Raw genomic sequence first — 12,821 nt, 5'->3', positions numbered from 1 at the left:
TGTGATGTTTTCCCTTCATTTCTATGTTGAGAAAAATTATTTTCTATCTAAACATTAAATAAAAAAATAGTGTCACAACAGCAAAAAACAAACAAAAGAAATGTAAAATGCATAACTGAATGATATGCACAGAACGAAACCACAAAACATTCCATCTTTATAAACAATAAATCAGATGAGTTGCTTGGGGATTTTACAGGCTCTGAGTACTTTATATTGATTTTGGTTTATACCATGTTAAGTAAGTAATAGAGAGAGAATTACTTCTGAACCAGATATTATGAAGAAAAAAAAAAGCATCTGACATAAAACACCTAGAAATGCTGGATAAAATGTAACAATTATCTATTTATACTATAGCCAAGTTCACAAGAATTAAGCAAATTTCCTGGGGCCAAAACTAAAAAGGAAGTTGAAACCCAGAGAGGTAAACTGAGGTGAAGCTGCATTTACCCCAGAGGCAGTCACCTGAATCAAAATCTATAAGGTTTGATTTTTTTTTTTTTTTAAAACAACCAAGCAGAGGATGGGAGATGAAGCCTTCAGCCTATACAAAGTGGCAAGTTGGTCCTTAGAACCCCACTTAAAGCAAACTCTTGAAGAATTACACCTTGAATCAAGGAATGAACTAGGAAAAAACTCATCAGCTAGCAAACAGAAACAACAAAAGAATTTAGTTTTCTCAGTCTACACTATAAGTAGGAAAAAAAAATCCTCTATAGAATTCCACAGGAATGTCCTCAGGGAGGTTTTTTTTTTTTTTTTTTCCAAGCATACAGGTATAAAAGTGAGATTTCTGTATATTCACCTTATTAGTTTTGACTGTGAAAGAATGTAAAAGTTTTATGTAATTAAAAACAATAAATTAGAAGGAAAAAGGGAACAATTCCTAAAAAGTGAGGGGAAAAAATACTGAAATGAATGAATCCAAATGTTTAATATGTTGAAGGCATAACCACACAGAAAAAAAGAATTATTTCAGGTGTCTTTAAAACAAGATTTTGACTGATCATATCTATCTAGTGTGACATATCTAAGGATAAAAAGTACAAAAAAGAAAACTGCATTCAGTAGTCTTAATGTTCTTAATAGTATAGGTGCTGTTATTTTGAATTATTTTAGGCATACAAAGAAGTAATTAAGTTAATGTCATTAGGAACCAAGGTTTTCAACACAAGAGAAAAGTGATATAAGTATAAACCTTGAAATCTTCAATTTGAATTGGAATTAACAATATGAACTCATATTTCCTGTCTGTTCATTGAAAATACCTGGAGTAAATAACAAATTCAATATACCAATAAATACCACTAGAACCTAATATACTCTCTTCCTTAAAAGTCATTCCTATTAAAAGGAATCAAGGCTCATTAGAGAAATGCCTGATTCCTGTTCCAGAGTAGAAATTTATAATATAAGCCTGGAAAAAACTGTGCCAAAAAGCAAGAAGTTTCCTTGCTATAATAGAATAATAAGGTAATTTCAAAGACAAATGGGCTAATCTGAAGAGGCTCCCACTGGCCTAAAATAGAATAATCAGAGCATCAAAAGAAATAATGAAAACAGTAATCTCCCCTTAACTGTGGTTTCACTTTCTGCAGTTTGTTACCCATGGTCAACCTCCGTCCGAAAATATTAAACAGAAAATTCCAGAAATAAACAATTCGTAAGTTTTGAGTGCAGTTCTGAGTACTATGATGAAATCTCATGCTCTCCTGCTTTGGGATATGAATCATCTTTTAGTTCAGCATATCCATGCTGTACCCAGCATATCCATGCTGTACCCAGCATATCCATGCTGTACCCACTACCTGCCTGTCCGTTAATCACTTAGTAGCTATCTCGGTTATCAGAGCTGGGGCGGGTATCTCAGGGCTTGTGTTCAAGTAACTTTTATTTTTTCTTTCTCGGCAGCTGACCTGGAGGAGGATCTGAACCCTTGACCTTGATGTTACAACACTGTGCTCTAACAAACTGAGCTAACCAGCTATCCATCCTTATTTTTCTTAATTGTTCTATTTCATTATTAGTTATTGTTAATATCTTACTGTGCCTAATTTATAAATTAAACTTTATCATAGGAATGTATGATGGATAAGGAATGTATGCTACTGTATAATGGATTGAAACACAAAAATATATAAAAATCTGGTTTTGCTGCATCTACTGTAAGAATGAAGACCAATTCTCAGCAATCAGACCATCAACATTCCAGAAAATGTTGACATCACTCTGAATGGATGCACAGTTATAGTGAAGGACCCAAGGAGAACCCTGCAGAGGGATTTCAATCACATCAATGTAGAGCTCAGTCTCCTTGGAAATAAAAAGAGACTCTAGGTTGACAAACAGTAGGGATATAGAAAGGAACTGGCTACTGTTCGTACTATCTGTAGTCATGTACAGAACACGATCAAGGGTGTTACACTGGGCTTCTGTTACAAGATGAGATCTGTGTGTGCTCACTTCCCCGTCAATGTCCTTATTCAGGAGAATGGGTCTCTTGTTGAAATCCAAAATTTATTGGGTGAAAAATACATCCGTAGAGTTCAAATGAGGCCAGGTGTTACTTGTTCACTATCTTAGCCCAGAAAGATGAGTTAATCCTTGAAGGAAACCACATTGAACTTGTTCTCAAATTCAACTGCTTTAATCCAGTAAGCCACAAATATGGATATTGGAAAATTTGGGGATGGTATCTATGTTTCTGAAAAAGGAACAGTTTGGCAGGCTGATGAATAAGATCTAAGAGTTGTCCGGCTACAGAAACAAGCTACAGGATGATTCCCAAGACATGCTTGTACATTTTAATGATGCAATAAATCAATTTGGGGGAGAAAAAAAAATACACACACACACACACACACACATATAAAAATCAATGAGTTCATGATACCTCAGATAAAAGTCAATGGTCACTACTGAAAGTTGTTAGGACATCAACTCATTACTTTAAAAACTGATAAAGAAAAAGAATCACGGAATTATTCTGCCTTTCCTATATAAACTATATAGTTCAGGGTAACCAGGTGGTTTCTGAAGGAACAATCTTGTTTATAGAATTCCATTTAATAAAAGTAGAAAGAATGATGGAATGAGAAAGATCTCGTTTTACAACACCTAACGAAACCGTGGTTCTAGGCAATGATCAACAAATGCTGCCAAAACTAGTAGATGAAACTCATGGAGAACTCATGGAGGCTTTCACTACCTGAACCCACTAATAAATCAACATCACAAAGTGTGACAAGACATTAGAATGTTGGTTTATACCATTCAACAGAAAGTTCACAGCGCCACCTATGGAGTTAATTTAGAAACTTAACTTGAATCTAATGGAGCCTAAAGCTCTAAGCAGTTTGCAGGAAACACAGGACTTAGAGGAACAAGTTGAACAAGTAAAGCCGAAGTCAGCCAACCCCAGAACGTGGGACATTCCACAGCACATATGACTGGTTTTCCCAACTGGTCAATGTTATAAAGAGGGAAAAAAAGGATAAGAGAGACTTAAAACACATAACCAAAAAATGCAACTGTAAAGAGACATCTTTGAGATCACCAGAGAAACTGAATACTGACTGGGTATTAAATTACATAAAGAAAATATTGTCAGTTTTATTAGGATAATAGTAAGTGGTTATTTTATTTTTTTTAAAAAAAGACCTGATCAGTTAGATATGCATATTGAATTATTTAAGGAAAAAGTGACACGTCTAGGATTTGCTTTTATAATACCCCAGCAGCTGGTAAAACTTTCATATAGAAGGGCAGAAAATAAAACACTCTGAGAATATGTGTTATTATTTTTCATGGGACAATATTCATCCTTTCTCATATACTTTTTATCTCCTTATTGACTTCTCTTCTTCTTCAAGTCACTGTTTTGGGCTAGTTTTTACTGAATTTTCCTTTCATGCAAGTTCCTTATAAGTAGAGTGACTGAAATTTCCTAAGCATAGTATATCCTATAAGTGGTAAAAATAATACTAGAAGGAACTAATAAACAGTTCTCAGGCCTTTTTTCCCCCCTGCAAAACATTTTTTGTTGTTAACAGTAAAAGATCACAAATACGTTTGAAGGCCCCTAGTTTATCTTCTCTTCTTCTCTAAAGGGGCATAATAACTGTCCTGAACTTGGTGTGTATCCTTCCGTCTTTTTATGCTTTACCACATATATTTTTTATTGTATTGTTGTATTTTAAAATTTTACACAGTAATATATCATACTCTGTGTATCTTTCTGCAGCCTTTTTACCCAGTATTTTTTAGTAAATTCATCCATGTTGATTAAATTCATCCAACTGCTGTATGGTATTGTATATCACAGTTGATTTATCATTTTCTAAGGATGGATGGACATTTAGGTTTAGAACTTATTCTTCTCATATTATGTTTTCCCTTTGTATGAAAGCTTTTGACAGTCTCTTTCTGCCTATATCACTTTCCTTATTTCATTTTCTTTGTTTTCTTGCATATTCTCTACTTTGGAAACAGCCTTCCCTTTTAAATGATGCATCATTTCTTTTTCATTTTCTTCTTTTAATAATTCAATTCTTACGCAGTCTTCCTTTAATAATTGTTAACAGATCAATAGCTAAGACAAGCAGAGATACTTTAACTACCAAAGCAGAGTCCTCTACTGTCCTCTACTATCTCCATGATGCTTATTCAAATAACGTTGGCAGAATATCAGGTCATGTAAAAAAAATTACTGATGCTACCTACATGTATTAATGGCATATTGTCCTCTTTTGTGTTCTGCATGTCAGTAAGAGAAACATTCATAATTGCTGCATTATGAGCTCATCTTAGAACTGTATACCAGTTCTCATAACTGAAAAATAATAGGAGCATCAAAATACAATATGTGTCTTTGGTTTCTGGAATTGCATCATGTTAAACTATTGAGAAGTTAGTTTCTTGGTATCTGCTATGGTTCGAATGTGTCCCCTCCAAAATTCAGGTGTTGAAAGTTAATGGTCAATGTGATGGTATTAAGAGGTGAGGCCTTTAAGAGGCAATTAGGCTATATTAGTCAGTTTTCTCTTGCTTATAACTGAATACACAAAACCGGATAATTTATAAAGAAATGAAATTTATTTCTTACAGTTTTAGAGGCTAGGAAGTCCAAGGTCCTGCGGGCACATTTGGTGGGAACTCTCTGCAGAGTCCTGAGGTGGTGCAGGGGATCACATAACGAGAGGGCTGAGCCAGATTTCTACATTCTTTCTTCCTCCTTATTAAGCACCCAGTCTACTCCCTGATAACCCATTAAACCATTAACCCATTAATCCATGAATGGATTAATCTATTCAGAAGGGCATGGTCCTTACAATCCAATCACCTCTTAAATACCATGTTGGAGATTAAGTTCCAACATGAGCTTCAGAGGGGACAAACATTCAAACTATAGCGTATGCCTCGTGAATGGGATTAAGGCCCTTATAGGAGAGGCTTCACGCAGCGTTGAGCTCCTTGCCCTTCTGCCTTCCTTCTACCATGTGAGGACACAGCATTCCCCCCCTTTGGAGGATGCAACAACAAGGTGAAAAGTGTCATTTTAGAAGTGGAGACCAGAATAGAGAATTAGTTAAGGGAAAAGCATCAAAATACGGATCTTTGTCTTCATTTTAGGAGTACACTGATAATCACGTACTATCTGTAAGTGACTGACAGGGGGCCAAAAAAAAAGAATGGAGGCAATTGTACGTTGAGTATTTGATTGTATTAGGTCAGGTGATACTCCAGGGCTTACACCTCCATGCTAGGAATGTGCTTGGTACAGGAATTTAAAAAGTCATCCTCAGACCAGGTCATGCTTTCCCATGGACAGCTAATGTCTGATCACTATCAATATGTATCCATAACTTTACTTCCTCTTAATTTATTTCTCACAAATTCCTTTTTTGTTAGCATCTTTTTAAAAACATATGTTAACACCATTGGATAGGTTATTGCTAAGTCTGGTTCTGGCCAATTTAATGACTCCTTGAAGTATGTTGAATTAGAATTTATTGATGAAAACACTGTTGTGTTCCATTCTCCACTAGTTTCTCTGTGATATTATCATGCATTTAATGTATAAGATTATATCTGTTTTATCAGAGATAATAAAATATCTGATCTTTTATATTTATCTCTGATAAAACAGATATAATCTTATACCTTAAGTGTATGATAATCTTGTACATTAAGTGTATAAGTTGGCTGGTTTGTCTTTGCTGATAATTTATATTAAAAACCTTACCCTTCAGAAAGCATGACTTCTAGTACAATATTGATTTATTCTCAGATTTATATACAAGTATTCAAATGAAAATGTTAGTTAAGTAGTGTTTTATTGTCTGATTTTATTATTTTTTTACACATACCTGTCATTTTTTTTCTCGTTAGTGTAAGAAAGGGGGAACTATGTGATTTTCTTTATAAGTTATAAAAAGAGCCCTGTAGGACATGACTTCCTCCTTTTGTTACTTATAAAACTTCTTTTATTATGGAAATATCAAACATCATGCACACAAAAAATAAAGTAACATCATGAGCCTCATGTATCCATCACTGAGCTTCAAAAGTTTTTAACATTTTGTCATTCTTATTTTATCTATCAGGGTAGGTATTCAGGGAACCCAATGAATTTCCTAAGACTAAACACAGCAAAATCAGGGTTAGATAATATTCAATACCATTTTGATGGAAAGATGATAAATTTTTAAACAAAAATAAACATAGTAAACTAAATGAAATTTATTATCCCCCTACCCCCACCAAACCTGCTCCTTTTCTTATGTTCTCTATTTTGTTAAATGGAACCCATTAAGTTGCTCAAGTCAGAAATGCATATCAAGTCTATCATCAAATTCTACCATTTTAAAATAAAAGAAACAAAGAAAAAAACAAAACAAAACAAAATTCTACCACTCTACCTCCTAAGTAACTTGATTACCTATTCACATCTCTCCATATCCACTAGCTACCACTACCATCTCTTAAATTTTTTGCAACAGTCTCCTCCCTTAAATTTTTTGCAACAGTCTCCTCCCTGGTTCTTTGTCCAATCTCCATTCTGCAGCCAGGATGATATTCCTAAAAGGAAAATCATAAATTTCCCTGTTTAAAACTTTTCAATAGCTCCCCATTGTGCTCAGGACAGTTCAACTTCCTCCACATTGCTTACAAAGCCCTCCAAGACATAGCTTCTGCTTACTTCTCTAGCCTTATCTCTCACTACTCTCACAAAACCAAACTCCCATTTCCACTCACATACCCCTTGAACTCTACATTAAGCCACACAATTGTTCATTATGCTCTCTCCTCTCTGACCCTTATACATGTTCCCTCTGCCTGGAATACTCTTCCTATGCCCACTCCTGTCTCACTCTTCCCCGTTTTCCTGGCTAACTCCGTGTCTGTTGGATATCAATTTTTTTAATGTCATGTCTTCCAGGAAGTCTTCCTTTATGCCTCTTATCAAATCCAAAATTAGGTTTCCTTCTATGTGCTCCCATGGTATCCTGAATTTCTCCCATCCAGGCACTCATACCCTATTGCAAGAATGTCAGTACTCTAATGGCAAGAGTAGTGTCTGTCTTGTGCATTATGTGTCCCTAGTATGTAACATAATAGCTGACACATATTAAATAGTAATATCTATTAAATGTGGTATTTTAAACCAGAAGTCAATTAAAAAAAATAAGGTTATAATCTTACCAAAGGTGTTATAATGTATATTAGTAAAAACAGAAAATAAATTTTGCAAATTTGTACATTTTTGGAAGTCCAAATTTAATGGAATTATATTACAGCTTAACAGAAATTTTATTTAATATTATACCATGTTTAGTCTCACTACTTGACACCTTCATCCAAAATAAAAGGAAACGAGCAAGAAAACATCTTGATAAACAACTCATCCCACTTCTTTTTCTTATTGAGAAAATCAATTTCAGTATGAAGTTAGAGGCAACATATTTTATTTCTCCTTTTGAAAGTGACAGGAGATAGTAATAGTAGTAAGCCACGGACTCAGACAAAATGAGAGATGGCAGAAGTAAATTATCATGAAATTAGCTGTAACTTTAAAAAGAAAAAAAAAAGGGTTTTGCCAAAAAAAGATCAGAAAGCAGGATGTTCCACACTATGGAATACTTTAAAGACCTGTGCATACATACTCAACACATCTTGGCTTTAAATTATTGAACTATTAAGTCTTTAGAAAAAGAGTTTTTTGGTCCTCAAAGACTATGAAACAAACTATAGTTTAAAATCTTAAAATACAAAAGTCTTTTTTATACTAACACTGTTTTAATGGACTGAATAGAGAACTCAGGTGATAGGCATTTTATAGACTATACGAATGACCCTACCTGGAAGGTTACCCTTTGAAATGGTATCTGTGTCCAAATTATAGGTGTCCTGGAGACGCAACAGAGCTTTGGCTGCCCCAACCTGATCTTCATCATTAGGAAAGTACTGTCTCTGAATGGTTAGGTTAGAGATAAAGCCTTGAAGCAGAAGGAAAGAAAAAAAAGGATTTTTCAAAATTTTATCATCATTTTCCACCATACCATGAAAGTTCCACATGATCAACAAGGAAAAATTAGATACATTGAATGAGATTTGACATACATATCTTGTTCAAATGTTGCTTAAGTAATCTGAGGTCATAACATAAATTTTATCTGTATTAGTAGGCAAAGATCAACTAACATCGTAATTGAGTTTTTAGTTACACAACATAGCAAGAAAACAAAAAGTGCCTCCACTAAGCTTGAGAAATAAACAGCTTTATGGATTTGAAAGTGACATTCGTTGGCACCCATACTGATTATACTTTCAGGTAACAGCTGATAAGTAAAATATGTGCTCTTAAAGTTCTGTTTTCTTCTTGCATGTACCACACGTTATATAAATATGTAAATATACAGTTTGGTGGAATTCTTTGAGGGGAAGGAAGAGATGTTAATTATATATTTAAGATCAACAGCTTAGTTTATTAAAATATATTTAGATCTGTTTAATTATCAAATATAGTGTTCATCAATCAAGGTTTGCTATATATAAAACCTAACCATAATTTAAAGAGGATTTGTATAAAATATAGCAAAAATCAAAGTAACAAACCAATTACTGATAACTATATAACCCCTAAGGAGAATGGATGCTAAATATTTCTTAAGAAACCCCCCCAAAAAAACACTAAAAGCCAAAAAGTAGTTTAAAATTTTAATAATACAGTTGTCATCATTTGCAAATAAAAATTAGGTATGGTACTTCCCTCTCCTCTTATTAACTTATAATAAACTTTATGTATTTTGATCAGCAAAATACGAGGTATTTTTATCTTAACAGAAATGTACAAATGAACAACTAGCTAGAAGAGGGTTAAAGTTCAAATTAAGCATACTTTTTAGTTTAAAGACCAACTCTCAGTCACAATCTCCATAGGAATTTTATAAGCAAGTTTCACAAGTTTTATAGACCACTGTAATATTTCTTATGCCCCCAAACAAAATCCTCTCTTAAATCCTCCTCAATAAAAAGGGAAAAAATATATATGAAGGGTCTTTAAAAAATTCGTGGAAAATTTTGTATTACCTTTCAGCTCTATTTTTCCACGAACTTTTTGAAGTTTCCTCATATATATACAGCCATGTGCTGCATAATGTTGTTTTAATCAACAATGAACTGCATATATGACAGTAGTTGGAACAATAGGCTATATCATATAGCCTAGGTGTGCAGTAGGCTAAACCATCTACGTCTATATAAGTACACTCCACACACAATGACGAAATCACCTAATGGTGTATTTCTCAGAACATATCCCTGTTGCTAAGTAACACATAAATGTATAAAATAGCATTATGGGGTGAATACCACAGATTATAAAAGAACTTAGTTCATACAGGTCATTACTTAAGAATAAAATACATATATATACATATCCCTAAAAATGTTCTCAGGATATAGTAGAGACATTTTCCTCTCTCAGTGAAGAAATATTCACAAGTACTAGCCTTAATTTTTCTTTTTAAGGTTTCCTGTCCTGTGCATAATAGCTTATGTCACTGTTTACAAACACTGGTAAGCACCCACGGAGTATTTCATCTACATAGCTAGCTCAGTGTGCATGCACACACTCTCTCTCCCTTTTGGCCATCTTCATTCATTCAACAGATATTTAAGACTCCACTATGTTCTAAGCATAATCCCTTTACCACCTTAAACTCCAGACTTAGTTTTCTGTGTCTGTCTCTAAAATATACAAACCACCTCAACACTCCAACTACAATTTTGTTTCACTCAGACTTACTCATTATTGTTGTTTGCAGCATCAGTTTTTTAAGTTTGTCTACACTGAATAAAATAATCCTAAGCTTCAAAACACTAGGTAGAACACAGCTAATACTTCTCTCTACAGTACTACTCCAACATTTTTTTTTTTTTTTTTTTGTGACCGGCACTCAGCCAGTGAGCGCACCGGTCATTCCTATATAGGATCCGAACCCACGGCAGGAGCGTCGCCGCGCTCCCAGCGCAGCACTCTACCAAGTGCGCCACGGGCTCGGCCCCACTACTCCAACATTTTAAACATTAATTGAAGATAAAGATTTACACTCAAAATTTTAAAGTCTGAAAGTAATCCTAAAATAAAAATGATTACCCTCAGAAATGAAGCTATATGCTAAATAATCTATTCATTTTTGTAGATTTCAAAACAAATAGCACCAGTGTTAGTCACCAATAGTAGAAATTACTATTTTTTTTTTTTTAAATCAAAGAATTCAGAATCTTGGCTAAATTAACTTTAGTCAAATCAAATGCACCGAAACAATAATTCAATTACAACACAACACTTGATGTGCTGAGAACTGAATTTATCACTAATTTTGGCATTACTACTGGTGGTAGCAATATTGCCTTACTTTTTGGGGAGGGGGTAGGGGGGCTTATTAGTCTCCTCAGACTTACCATCTGACATATCCTTAAGGACCAGATTCTCCAACTCACTCCACTCAGTGTTCAGACGTTTCACTAACTTGAATGCATTTACAGGATGCCCAACAAATCCTTCTGGATCTTTTGTCGCTGTGCTGGTTAGCCGATCTAACTTCTCTGCCCATCTACATACGTAAGACATAAACACTGAGTACACACACACTTAATAAGAAAAAATACAATTTAGTAAAGCACTCAGAAAAAGAGAGCCTAGATTAGAGGTTTTTGAATTAAAATCATACCTACAACTTCTTTTTTAAAGTGAAATTATAAAGGCTCTTTTAAAAGCAAGATCCTCTTATGAATAAAATCTAACTTGGCAGAATCAAAATACAGCTATAAGACTTTCAGCTTTAGTTTTGTTTATCTCAAATGGGTACAGTAAATGGAACCTCCCTATCTTAGTATAAGTTGTGACTGGATCCCTCTAGAAAGAGTCTAAAAACTATGTCCCCATAGGTCCTTAAGACCAAATAACTGATTATTACAAAGCACAAATTAGCCCACCCAAATTCAGTTACATGCTTATTTAAATCAACTTATACCAAATTTTTACATTCTTTATCTAGAAACTATAAAGCAAAAAACTGAATACTTAGCTACTCATTAAAAAGACAGGAATTCTCAGGTCAGGATTAACTATAAACTTGAGTCAATTAAAAATAAATTAGTATTTGTGAAAAACTATTAATTAAATAATACTAACCACACTTATCACTATAATTTATATAATGGAACTAGGAGAGAAGGATAAATAGAATTGGAAAATTACTCCAGCAGGTAGCTTAACTGGGAAGATTAGAGGAGGATAGAAGATATTAGCACAACTTTTAAAAATTGTCGGTCAAGTCCCCATACCCATCCGTATCCTTTTCTCAATCCACTTCTTCCACGTGAATCTTGGCCCAGGCCTAACCATTGTTTTTCATGGGCTCCTGTTTTAGCCATTTCAACTGACTTTTAAGACTGACAGATGTCTTTCATTTCTACTCAATGAATGTTTCAGTTCAAGAAAGAAAAGATCCAGGTGAAGTTAGTCATAGTAAGTAAAACACTTTGCTTACTTTTTTATTTGTTCTAATTTGTCCTCTTCTGCCTTAATATAATCTTTCAGAGAAGTCACTAGGTCTTTCTCAGTATAGATCAAGTCAGTCATCTGACCTGGAAGGGGAGGAGGGGAAGAAGATTATCAAACACGCATTTTCATTGACACAAGTATTTTAGAATAATTTAAGAATGATCGAGAATGCTTCATGCTATGACAGGATTTAACTGGCACGAATCAGATACGTTGGGGAGAATCATCTCTTTTTTTCTTTTTTTCACCAGATAAATCAAAATAAAGCTAAAAACTTTTCTAATCATGTGTTCCAGTTCTAATTTTCAAGCTACTTAATTTTGCAAGCTCGTAATATGTTGGAAAATTGTCTTTTCGTGTACAAATTTATTTTTAAATGACAAAACAACACTACTTTCCAAGGATCAATTTGTCTTCTTCACCACTTCCCTCCTCCCCATTTTTTGTTTTTGAGGCTAATTAAAATTAAATTTATATTCAATTAGGACTGGCCAGTTAGCTCAGTTGGTTGGAGCGTGGTGTTATAACACTAAGGTCAAGGGTTCAGATCCCTGTAATGGGCAGCTGCCAAACTAATTAAGTAATTAATATTCTATTTAAAACAAAAAAGTTTTAAATAATCTGTGTTATTTATAATGGGATGAGAGGACTCATCATTTTATATCCTGAAATCAAGTGTCATAAACATATAATACTTATGTTTCAGTTAGCTTTACAATTCTGTAAGGGTAAAGAATGAAGGAAA

General features: G+C 34.0%; 1 protein-coding gene and 1 pseudogene across 2 annotated transcripts in view; one reads left to right on the top strand and one right to left on the bottom strand.

Moving 5' to 3' along the window:
- P4HA1 (prolyl 4-hydroxylase subunit alpha 1) overlaps nt 1-12,821 on the bottom strand; it is a 67,768-nt gene that overhangs the window by 36,407 nt on the left and 18,540 nt on the right. For both annotated transcript variants that reach the window (XM_063102440.1, XM_063102439.1), the window contains exons 3-5: nt 12,063-12,159; nt 10,972-11,123; nt 8,364-8,501 (exon numbers count right to left, since the gene is read on the bottom strand). In XM_063102440.1, the coding sequence (XP_062958510.1) occupies nt 8,364-8,501; nt 10,972-11,123; nt 12,063-12,159 (387 nt within the window). The remainder of the gene's footprint in view (nt 1-8,363; nt 8,502-10,971; nt 11,124-12,062; nt 12,160-12,821) is intronic.
- On the top strand, nt 534-2,742 carry LOC134382400 (large ribosomal subunit protein uL6-like; annotated as a pseudogene).

The sequence above is a fragment of the Cynocephalus volans genome, chromosome 7, assembly GCF_027409185.1.
Source record: "Cynocephalus volans isolate mCynVol1 chromosome 7, mCynVol1.pri, whole genome shotgun sequence".
Lineage (NCBI taxonomy): Eukaryota > Metazoa > Chordata > Mammalia > Dermoptera > Cynocephalidae > Cynocephalus > Cynocephalus volans.
Note: the sequence above shows the minus strand (reverse complement) of the source record. Positions and strands in the feature narration are given on the sequence as shown.